This window comes from Populus euphratica, unplaced genomic scaffold (assembly GCF_000495115.2).
Source record: "Populus euphratica unplaced genomic scaffold, PopEup_1.0 scaffold268.1, whole genome shotgun sequence".
NCBI lineage: Eukaryota > Viridiplantae > Streptophyta > Magnoliopsida > Malpighiales > Salicaceae > Populus > Populus euphratica.
The window spans coordinates 265,922-278,396 of NW_011500025.1; the positions used below are offsets into that span (position 1 = coordinate 265,922).

The 12,475-nt window shown below is 29.4% G+C and overlaps 1 protein-coding gene across 1 annotated transcript; it reads right to left on the reverse strand.

The window, feature by feature from the left end:
- Positions 1–188: 188 nt before the first annotated feature.
- LOC105142120 (stromal 70 kDa heat shock-related protein, chloroplastic-like) lies at positions 189–4,169 on the reverse strand. The gene is made up of 8 exons (XM_011049603.1): positions 3,509–4,169; positions 2,772–3,024; positions 2,518–2,597; positions 2,286–2,428; positions 2,103–2,201; positions 1,768–1,957; positions 1,208–1,606; positions 189–867 (listed from the first exon to the last, which is right to left on the reverse strand). The coding sequence occupies exons 1-8, from the start codon at positions 4,064–4,066 to the stop codon at positions 466–468; spliced, it is 2,124 nt and encodes a 707-aa protein (XP_011047905.1). The 5' UTR covers positions 4,067–4,169; the 3' UTR covers positions 189–465.
- Between the last annotated feature and the right edge of the window lie 8,306 nt (positions 4,170–12,475).

The window sequence follows — 12,475 nt, forward strand, 5'->3', positions numbered from 1 at the left end:
AACCACCGACCTAGACCTAGATTAGATTTTAGATCAATTGACATGCTGATTGGGACTTTTTTTTACGAGCAATGAGGCTGTCAAACTAGAATTCCTGTATCATCAAGTTGCAAAAATAAAGTTGGCGGGCTAAAAAACTTAGACCAGCATCTAAATACAGATACCAAGAGGAGACTTGAACAACCGCATGCACATGGAGACCAACAATTTGTTACACTAAATCTGGGCAATCATTAATAAACAAAAGTGCAGGGTCTATGCACCCAAAATTTCTGGCTATTAAAATATTGCTGTTGGTGTTTAATCCTCTATACTACTAGAAACAATCTGTTCTCAGTTCGATGTAGCAAAAATGTCTGGAAACTTGACTGTCTTTGCACCAGACCCAATCCCCACAAAATCAACTTATTATACACATTTCAATGGTATAGAAGGGGAGAAAAAACAGCCAACAGTTCTGCCGTCTCATTTGCTGTCAGTGAAATCTGCGTCAATGACATCCCCATCAGGTCCCTTGCTTGATGAATCTGTGGGTCCAGCTTCACCGCCGGGGGCAGGGCCGGCACCCGGCGCCGCCGCACCTGGTTGATTGTAAAGGGATTGGCCAAGTTGCATGACTTCTTGATTGAGGGCAGTCATGGCATCTTTCATCACTTGAGTTGATCCACCTGCAATTGCATCCTTGAGCTCTTGGAGCTTTGCCTCAACCTTCTCTTTGACAGGGGCTGGAACCTTCTCCCCTAGCTCCTTAAGCTGCTTCTCGGTCTGGTAGACAACAGAATCTGCCTGGTTCTTTGTGTCAATGGCATCTCTCTTCTCCTTGTCTTCCTTTGCAAACTTCTCAGCTTCGCTGACCATCCTCTCAACCTGCATAAAATTCACAAGTCAATATACCCTGTTCTACCATGAGAGCAATTGATCAGCTCTTATACTGCATTGGCTAAAGAGCCTGTTAGTTATTAGTTGGCACACGTGTCCTATAAACAAAAGTATCGTAGCATTCAGGCATGTCTATAAACAAAGAGTATCCTAGCAAGCAAATTAACAGTGAAATTCCAATTTTATAAAGCAGGTAGAATACGGAAGTAGCCAGCACCACAGCTCAAAGCATGAAATGAAATTCCTATTTTTAACCAGAATTTTATATGTTCTCGTTAATGCAAGTATCAAATGCTATCCAGATTGAATAGTTCAGGGACAGACATACCTCATCACTAGGTAAGGTGCTAGCACCAGTAATGGTGATGTCTTGCTTCTTCCCTGTGCCTTTGTCGATGGCAGTGACAGAGAGAATACCATTGGCATCAATGTCGAACTTCACTTCAATCTGAGGAACCCCTCTCGGAGCTGGTGGGATACCATCCAGGCGGAAGCTGCCAAGCGATTTGTTGTCCCTCACAAACTCTCTTTCACCCTGGAGAACATTGATTTCTACACTAGTCTGTCCATCAGCAGCAGTTGAGAACACCTCTGACTTGGAGGTTGGAAGAGTGGTGTTTCTTGGAATGATTTTTGTCATAACACCTCCTAGAGTTTCCAGACCAATAGATAATGGAGTCACATCCAGCAGCACAATGTCACTGACATCTCCAGCCAAGACACCAGCCTAGAGATGAACCAGAGCAAAGATCAGTTCACAAGAAAATTTACCACAACTGCAGAGATTTTGCCCTATGCAGATATATACCGTCAATTTTAACCGTGTAATTGAGACAGTAATCTTAAAAAGACAGCTCGTCTTATTTAAGAGTAGGGAAGTAGCCTCACCTGAACTGCAGCACCTAGGGCAACAACTTCATCTGGATTGACAGTGACATTGGGGTCCTTCCCGGTCAACTTCTTTACAAGCCCCTGTACAGCTGGAATTCGTGTTGATCCACCAACAAGGATCACTTCATCTAGATCCTTAAAGGACAGTTTGGCATCCCTCAAGGAGTTCTCAACTGGGGTTTTAAGCCTGGTGGAAAGAACAAAATCAGTATCTTAGGATGCCACATTTCTTACAGCCATGAGCTCGCACCACCAAAGCATTCAAATCAAAGAAAAAAGAACAGATGAAGGCTGGATGCACACAAGCTGATTCCAACAGCTAAATAAAATACCTGTCAAGCAGATCAGAGCATAACTCCTCAAACTTGGCCCTTGTCAGGGTGGTCTCAATGTGCTTGGGGCCATCTGCAGTAGCAGTGATGAAAGGCAAACTGCGGAAGAAGAGAATGTTTTATCAGTTGAAACTCATAGAATTTCAGAGAATGAGAGAGAAGTCTATAGGACAAAACAAGTACCTGATGTTTGTCTGAGTCAAAGAAGACAGCTCCATCTTAGCTTTCTCAGCTGTCTCAGTTAGCCGCTGAAGTGCTTGTTTATCTTTCAAGAGATCAATACCTTCATCTCTCTTAAAGTCACCAGCAAGCCAATCAACAACTCTCTGCATAAAAAAAATCAAACAATGAACTGACTTGAACTAAATCATCAGAAGTGTAATGAACTTTTGCAATAAAGAAGAGCAGGTCCAACCTTGTCAAAATCATCACCACCCAAATGTGTATCTCCTGAAGTAGAGAGCACTTCAAAGACTCCATCACCTACCTCCAGCACTGCATAGAAAAAAGAGGATGTTCAGTTTGTGTCTTCAATTTTCCCTTCCTTTTTTTTTTGACAGGGGCAGAAACCCAAAAAAAAAAGCTTTCATAATCTTTTATTTCACAATCACAACAATACCACTAATGTTTTTTGCACTTTGCAATTAATGACCTGCAACAACAAAATACCTGAAACATCAAAAGTACCACCACCAAGGTCAAATACTAGAATGGTTTCATTGTTCTTCCTTTCAAATCCATATGCTAATGATGCAGCAGTTGGTTCATTGATGATTCGAAGAACCTCCAGGCCAGCAATGCGACCAGCATCCTTTGTTGCTGTCCTTTGGGAATCATTGAAGTAAGCAGGCACGGTAACAACTGCTTTGGTCACTTTGTCATTCAAAAACTTTGAAGCATCATCCACAAGCTTTCTCAAAACCTAAATTTACACAAGTAAAAACACAGTATAAGATAATTGAAATAACCAACGATGACAATGTGGAAAGAAAATATTTAAGCTAGGAGCTCATTATCCAAAACCTAACAAGCATGGAACATCAATATTAGAGTTTATTCCGCCATGCATCCCCGAAGAGAAAAAACAGCCAAACATTTAGTTGCAACTAAACCCTAACACCAACATAGCATACAGCTAGATTACAAGGGTAATTACTAATGCAATTACACTTTGAAGCATTCAAGCTTCCACAAACACAAAAAAACTTTCTATTTTCCAACCCCAAATCAACTAAAAACAAACACAAACACACCAAAAGCCAATCCACCTTATACCCATCAAAGAAACATTCCTAAGCAACAAAAATTCAACCAAAAAAACTAACAATTCAAGTATCAGGAAAAACAACAGACCCATAATTCCAAATTCAATAAAAAAAGAGCCAAAGAAAGCAATCTCAGCATACCTGCGCTGAAATCTCCTCAGCAGCAAACTGTTTCCCAATAGCAGGACACTCCAATTTCACATTTCCATTCTCATCCCTCACAACCCTATACGAAACTTGTTTAGACTCCTCATCTACTTCACTCATCTTCCTCCCAATAAACCTCTTCACCGAAAAGAAGGTGTTCTCCGGGTTCACCACCGCCTGCCTTTTTGCAATCTGCCCCACGAGCCTATCCCCATTTTTTGTATACGCCACAACCGATGGCGTAGTCCTCTGCCCCTCCGCGTTTGTAACTATAGTGGGTTTCCCTCCTTCCATCGCCGCCACCGCCGAATTGGTGGTCCCCAGATCAATCCCAACTACTTTCTCATTCACTACCCTAACTGGGCCTGTACTATACCTTCTTCTTGAAGTATTATTTGTATGTTTTAAGGAAGTAGTTGTGGTTCCTCTAAGGTTCTGACCAAAGAATACCGATGATCTTGGCGCAAAAGAAAACCTGGGTTTTATCGAAGATGTTCCACCAATTCCGCCGCCGCCACCAAGAACGTGAATCTGGGCAGTTGAAGAAGCCATTTTACTCAGATTATCTCTTGGAAATGAACCGAAAAGGTTGAAGGAGAGGCAAAACCCTAAGGAGGTGTTGATATGTGTGGATTGCAGAGGATAAGAGAAAGAGAAGGGAAGGTTGGGTTTTGGGCTTATAGAGAAAGCAGGGCCGGGGTTAGGTGGTGACACGTGGCACGTTCTAGAATGATCTAGGGCTGCCCGTTTGTGTGTTCAAGGGCAGTGATGATGGTCGTTGAATTAAAGGGTCTAGAGCATTGTCACCACTGCCCCTGCCCGGATAATCATTGAGGTAGCTCGGCAGTGTTTGTTTTTTTATTTATCTTATGTTTTAGAGAAATTTTAAATTTTATTTTATTTTAAATTTTTTTAAATCAATTTAATATATTGATTTTATTACAATTTTAAACACTTAGTCGGTGAAATTTTTCTAGTTTAGTATATTAATTTAAAAAATTTAAGATCTAAAGTTTAATTTGAAAAATCTAAAATTTAATTAGAACTCATGGTATTTAAAAAAATAAATAAAATTTAAATTAGTGAAATATAGCTCACTTATTTTTAAATTTTTTTATTTAAATTTCATATAAAACCAATAAAAACTCTTTAGAAGTGTGATCAATACTTTTTACTTACAAATATATTAAAATAAATTTTTTATTTTTAAAAAATTATTTTTAATATTAGCATATCAAAATAATTTAAAAAAAACTAAAAAATATTAATTTAAAATAAAAAATAAAAAAATAAAAATTTAAAATTTAAAAGTAAACAGCGCTTGGTATTACAGAAAAATAATTTATCAATACTCTAAAAACCGTGAGGACAATACTATATCTTTCCCTTGCCTTTTAGACTTTCTCATTATTAATATATTATAATTATTATATTATAATTATATTTATATTATATTATATTATAAATATCCTAAAAAGTACTATAGCTATTTTTTTGTTTTTTATCTTCATGAATTTATTTGTTTAATTTACTTTGTTGATATTAAAAAAAAATTATTTAGTTATCATATTTTCATGACATGGATCTCGGGTTTAATGAGTTAACTTGGTTCGACGAGTTAACGCAGAATTTGTTTCTTTTTAATTAATTTTTTTCGTTGAGTTTAGTTTGTTAATGTTAAATTTCGTTCTATTTAATTATCAGACTTTTATGACATGTATATCGGGCTTGACGGGTTAGACCAACATTAAATATTATTGGGTCTAGTTTTGCAACTAGACTTACTTAAACTTAAGTCATGCAAGTTTAATAGTATTGTTAATATTATAAATATTATTTTTAGGTCAAGCTTTACAGCTGAACCTAAAGCTTTTTAGGTATATATTTGAAGAAGAACCTAATACTTTTAGATCTTAGCTTTTTTATATATTTTTTATGCAAGAAAAAAATTAATCAATGGTGTATGCCTTTGTTTTTTGTCCTCATTCTTTTTCCTTTTAAGACTTTTACTTTGAACTGCACGGTGTAGTCTATGGTAAAAAAGCTAAAGAATTTAGTTTATTTTTTTGTCTATAGTTTCTTAATATTAATTTTTTTATATTTAATTATCAGGCTTTCATGAACACAGATCTCGGGTTTAATGGTTTAACCCAATTGATTCAGTTTTTTTTTTTCATCAGTTTTTCTCTTCCTGTAGTTTTTTTCTATTTGTTTTTTCTTTTTTAATTAATCTTTTTGTATCTAATTTAGTTCATTAATATTAAATCTTTTTTCTATTTAGCTATCACACCTTCATGACACGAATCTTAGGTTTGATGGGTTAACCTGATTTGGTGGGTTGACACAGTTGATTCAGATTTTTTTCCTTTTCCTCGTTAGTTTTTTTCTTTCGATTTTTTTTTTCTTTTCTTTTTATGCCTTTCACTATAGATTGAGTGCAATCCACGGTGAAAAGGTTGATACTTTTTTTCTTTTTAATTATTTTTTTATTTAGTTTATTGATATTAAATATTTTTCTATTTAGTTATTAAGTTTTCATAATACGGATCTTAGATTTGATAAGTTAACCTAGTTAATTTAGATTTTTTTTCTTTTTCTTCATTAGTTTTTTTCTTCTTATAAGTTTTTTATGTTATTTTTCTTTTGAATTAATTTTTTTTATTTAATTTGTTCATTAATATGAAAAAATTTTCTATTTAGTTATTGATTGATGTCTTTTTTTAGTTAGTTGTCTTAGGTTTGGCTAATTAGAGGGAAAAAAAATCTTTTTGCTTTTTTTTAGTTTGTATGCCTTTGACTGTGGACTGCACAGTGCAATCCACAGTGAAAAGACTAATGTCTTTCATTTGTTTTTGTTTTTTTAATTATTTTTTTTATTTAATTTAATTTGTTAATATTCATTTTTTAATTTAATTATCAAACTTTCATATCACAGATTCTGGGTTTGACGGGTTAGTTTAGTTAATTATGAGTAACCTGTCATTTTGTTTTTCTATTTAATTATCAAACTTTCATAGTGCGAATCCAAGGTTTGACGAGTTAATATACTTTAAAGGGTTTTCCAAGTTCTTTCAAAATTTTGCTCATTTTCTTCATTAGTTTTTAAAAGAAAAACTTATGGATTATTACAATGTTTCTCTACATGGCTTTTTTTTAATGATTTGTTTTTTAAAAAAATGATCTTTGTCAATTTTGCTTCATAGTTTTTTTCTTTAAAACACTGTAGATTGTTACAATATTTTTATAAATTGTTTTTTTTTTGTTACAGTGTTCTCCCGCATGTTTTTTTTTAAATTATCATTGTCGAATTTTTTTTAATATTAAGCTGGTTGAGAATTTAGTTTTAACTTTCCCCATATGTTTTTTTTTTTATTTTTTCATTGTTTTTTTTTAAATTGTCTTTTTTTGTGTTTTTTTTTAGAATTATTTTTATTGATTTTATTTTTTTTAATATGGAGTTGGTTGATAATTTAGCTCTATATTTTTTTTAAAAAAATAATATGGATTGCTATGGTGTTTCTCCATGTGGTTTTTTTTCCTTTTGTTTGTGATTTTTTTCCTATAATAGTCTTTGTCAATTCTATGTTTTTCATATTTAGTTGGTTGAAAATTTAGCTTCATAGTTTTTTTTTTAAAAAAAATACTATGGATTGCTATAGTGTTCCCCTACATTAATTTTTTTTGTTGTGATTTTTTAAAAATTATCTTTATCGATTTTATTATTTTTAATATTGTGCTGGTTAAGAATTATAACTGTAGATTTTCTCATGAAACACTATAAATTGCTACAGTGTTCTCCTATATGTTTTTTTCCCTTTCAATTTTTTTATGATTTTTTTTAATCTTCTTTGTTCATTTAATTTTTTAAATATTAATATAGTTGAGAATTTAGCTTTTTAGCTTTTTCCTTAAAAATATTATGGATTGCAATAGTTTTTCTATGTATAATTTTTTTAATTTTTTCCACAAATCAACAACATATAAGCATGCTACAAGCTCGCATCATTGCACAAGCATGACATCTAGAAAAAAGAATGAATGAAGAAGAAGAAGAAAAAAACACCCTGTAGCCAAACCTACATCAAAGGCTATTGAGTCTGATATTGCAGTCAAATCCTTTTAAACTTGGGTCATGTAAGTTTAATGTTGTTATTAATATTATAAATATTATTCTTAGGTTAAATGTTGTAGCCAAACTCAGAACTTTTGGATATAACTTTGTAAAAAATCTAACACTTTTAAATTTTAACTTTTTTAATATTTTTTTATATAAAAAAATTGACCTGCTATGTCATGCAAGTCACGTAACTAGTTGCATACAAGTCTGGTGACAAGGACTTACCAAGCTTCAATGTTACTTAACACCTTATTTTTTAATCATCACTGTGCAATCTCAAGTTAAAGAGATTACTTATCAATGCTTTTGTATTTTAATAAATAAATAAATAAAATTTTTATTTTATTTTTCACTCCAAATTATTTTTTATATATTAATATAAAAAATTAAAATATTATTTTTATATATTCATTTAAAATATTATTTTTAGTTATGAAGAATACTCAAGTAAAAATTCATTTTTAAAAACAATATGAAGTCCTAAATATCCTTTTAATCCAAAGCTCTTGCATTTAAAACATACCTGAATGCAAGTATCCCTCTTCATGTAACCTTGTGTCATTGTATTTAAATCCTAGTATTTTAGAAATAATAGTTAAATTAATTTTAAATAAAAAATAAAAAAATTAAATTTTAAAATTTTAAAGTAAACAACGCTTGATATTACAAAAAAAAAAACTACCAATACTCTAAAAACTAAAAACTGTGAGGACAGTACTACAGCTTTCCCTTACCTTTTAGACTTTCTTATTATTAATATATTATAATTATTATAATTATATTTATATTATATTATATTATAAATATCCTAAAAGTATTATAGCTGTTTTTTTTAATTTTTATCTTCATGAATTTTTTTGTTTAATTTATTTTGTTAATATTAAATTTTTTTATTTAGTTATTATATTTTCATGACACAGATCTCGGGTTTGATGGGTTAACTTGGTTTGATGGGTTAACACAGAATTTGTTTCTTTTTAATTAATTTTTTTCGTTGAGTTTAGTTTGTTAATGTTAAATTTCGTTCTATTTAATTATCAGATTTTTATGATACGTATATCGGTCTTGACGGATTAGACCAACATTAAATGTTATTGGGTCTAGTTTTACAACTAGACTTACTTAAACTTAAGTCGTGTAAATTTAATAGTATTGTTAATATTATAAATATTACTTTTAGATCAAGCTTTACAGCTAAACCTAAAACTTTTTGGGTATATATTTGCAAAAAAACCTAACACTCTTAGATCTTAATTTTTTTATATATTTTTTATGCAAGAAAAAAATTAATGCATGGTGTATGCCTTTGTTTTTTGTCCTCCTTTTTTTTCTTTTTAAGACTTATACTCTGAACTGCACGGTGTAATCTATGGTGAAAAAGCTTACGCATTTAGTTTATTTTTGTGTTTATAGTTTCTTAATATTAAATTTTTTATGTTTAATTATCATACTTTCATGAATACAGATTTCAGTTTTGATAGTTTAACCTAATTGATTCAGTTTTTTTCTTTTTTTCATCAGTTTTTCTCTTCCTGTAGTTTTTTTTTATGTGTTTTTTTTTTTTTAATTAATCTTTTTGTTTCTAATTTAGTTCATTAATATTTAATATTTTTTTTCTATTTAGTTATCACACTTTCATGACATGAATCCTAGGTTTGATGGGTTAACCTGATTTGGTGGGTTGACATAGTTGATTCAGATTTTTTTCTTTTTCCTCGTTAGTTTTTTTCTTTTGATTTTATTTTTTATTTTCTTTTCTTTTTATGTCCTTTACTATAGATTATATAGTGCAATCCACGGTGAAAAGGCTAATGCTTTTTTTCTTTTTAATTATTTTTTTATTTAGTTTATTGATATTAAATATTTTTCTATTTAGTTATTAAGCTTTCATAATACGGATCTTAGATTTGATAAGTTAACCTAGTTAATTTAGATTTTTTTTCTTTTTCTTCATTAATTTTTTTTCTTATAAGTTTTTTATGTTATTTTTTCTTTTGAATTCATTTTTTTTATTTAATTTGTTCATTAATATGAAAAAAATTTCTATTTAGTTATTGATTGATGTCTCTTTTTAGTTAGTTGTCTTAGGTTTGGCTAATTAAAGGGGAAAAAAAATCTTTTTGCTTTTTTTTAGTTTGTATGCCTTTGACTGTGGACTGCACAGTGCAGTCTACAGTGAAAAGACTGATGTCTTTCATTTGTTTTTGTTTTTTTAATTAATTTTTTTATTTAATTTAGTTTGTTAAAATTTATTTTTTAATTTAATTATCAAACTTTCATATCATGGATTCTAGGTTTGACGGGTTAGTCTAGTTAATTATGAGTAACCTGTCAATTTTTTTTTCTATTTAGTTATCAAACTTTCACAGCACAAATCTAAGGTTTGACGGGTTAACATACTTTAAAAGGTTTACCAGGTTCTTTCAAAACTTTGCTCGTTTTCTTCATTAGTTTTTTAAAGAAAAACTTATGAATTACTACAATATTTCCCTATATGGTTTTTTTTTAATGATTTTTTTTTAAAAAAATGATCTTTGTCGATTTTGCTTTGTAGTTTTTTTCTTTAAAACACTGTAGATTGTTACAATATTTTCATAAATTGTTGGTTGAGAATTTAGCTTTATAGTTTTTTTTTTTTAAATGTGGATTGCTATGGTGTTTCTCCATGTAGTTTTTTTCCTTTTGTTTGTGATTTTTTTCCTATAACAGTCTTTGTCAATTCTATGTTTTTCATATTTAGCTGGTTGAAAATTTAGCTTCATAGCTTTTTTTAAAAAAACACAATGGATTGCTATAGAGTTCCTCTATAGTTTTTTTTATTATAATTTTTTTAAAATTATCTTTATCGATTTTATTATTTTTAATATTGTGCTGGTTAAGAATTATAAATGTAGATTTTCTCATGAAACACTATAGATTGCTACAGTGTTCTCCTATATGTTTTTTTTCCCTTTTAGTTTTTTTAAATTTTTTTTTAAAATTTTCTCTGTTCATTTAATTTTTTAAATATTAATATGGTTGAGAATTTAGCTTTTTAGCTTTTTCTTTAAAAATATTATGGATTGCAATAGTTTTTCTACATATAATTTTTTTAATTTTTTCCACAAACCAACAACATATAAATATGCTACAAGTCCGCATCATTGCACAAGCATGACACTAGAAAAAAGAATGAATGAAGAAGAAGAAGAAGAAAACACCTTGTAACTAGACCTATATCGAAGGCTATTGAGTTGATATTACAGTCAAATTCTTTTAAACTTGGGTCATGCAAGCTTAATGTTATTATTGATATTATAAATATTATTCTTAGATCAAATGTTGCAGTCAAATTCAGAACTTTTAGGTATAACTTTACAAAAAATCTAACACTTTTAAATTTTAACTTTTTTAATATTTTTTATATACAAAAATTGACTTGCTATATTATGCAAGTTATGTAACTAGTTGCATACAAGTCTGGTGACAAAGACTTACCAAGCTTCAATGTTACTTAACATCTTATTTTTGAATAATCGCTGTGCAATATCAAGTTAAAGAAATTACTTATCAATGCTTTTGTATTTTAATAAATAAATAAATAAAATTTTTATTTTATTTTTCACTCCAAATTATTTTTTATATATTAATATAAAAAATTAAAATATTATTTTTATATATTCATTTAAAATATTATTTTTAGTTATGAACAATACTTAAGTAAAAATTCATTAAAAAAAAAATATGAAGTCCTAAATATCCTTTCAATCCAAAGCTCTTGGATTTAAAACATACCTAAATGCAAGTATCCCTCTTCATGCAACCTTGTGTCATTGTATTTAAATCCTAGTATTTTAGAAATAATAGTTATTTTTTTAAAGTATTTTTTAATTGAGAATATATTAAAATAATATTTTTTAAAATTTATTTTTACTTTAATATATTAAAAAGATAAAAAATAATTTTTTATAAAAATAATATAAAAATAAAAAAAATAAACATGCTCGTGATAAACAATATTTGACTGGAAAAACGCTAAAACTTGTCTTGTCATGGGATGCAATTAGGTAAGAAAGAGAGATGACAACGAACTGTCCGAAGAAAAATTAGAACATAAATAATAAATATGAAGGAAAAGGTTACATCACTACCAAAATAAAAAAAATAAAATAAAAAACTAAAAAATGCCAACGAAAATATCATGTCACGGAATATTTGTTTTGTCATCGCAATGATAATTAATATTCATATTATTCAACCTTTTTTTTCTTCTTCGAGAACTCAACCCCTTCGTTTTCCCTCACCGCTATCTTCACGTGCGTTTTAAAGTGTGTTTGCTTTGAAAAGGTCGACAGATTTTATCCGATCTCAATCTCAACCTTTAAAAATTAAAACAATCACTAATAAACTAATAAACCTTATTTATTTATTAGAAAGTAGTTTTTTTAAGAAAATAAATTATAAAAAAATAAATTATAAAAAAGTGAATTATTTTCTAATATTTAGTAGTGTAGTAAAAAATAAGTTAGAAAATATTATGGATTGCAATAGTTTTTCTACATATAATTTTTTTAATTTTTTCCACAAACCAACAACATATAAATTTTCTACAAGACCGCATCATTGCACAAGCATGACACTAGAAAAAAGAATGAATGAAGAAGAAGAAGAAAAAAACACCCTGTAGCCAAACCTACATCAAAGGCTATTGAGTCTGATATTGCAGTCAAATCCTTTTAAACTTGGGTCATGTAAGTTTAATGTTGTTATTAATATTATAAATATTATTCTTAGGTTAAATGTTGTAGCCAAACTCAGAACTTTTGGATATAACTTTGTAAAAAATCTAACACTTTTAAATTTTA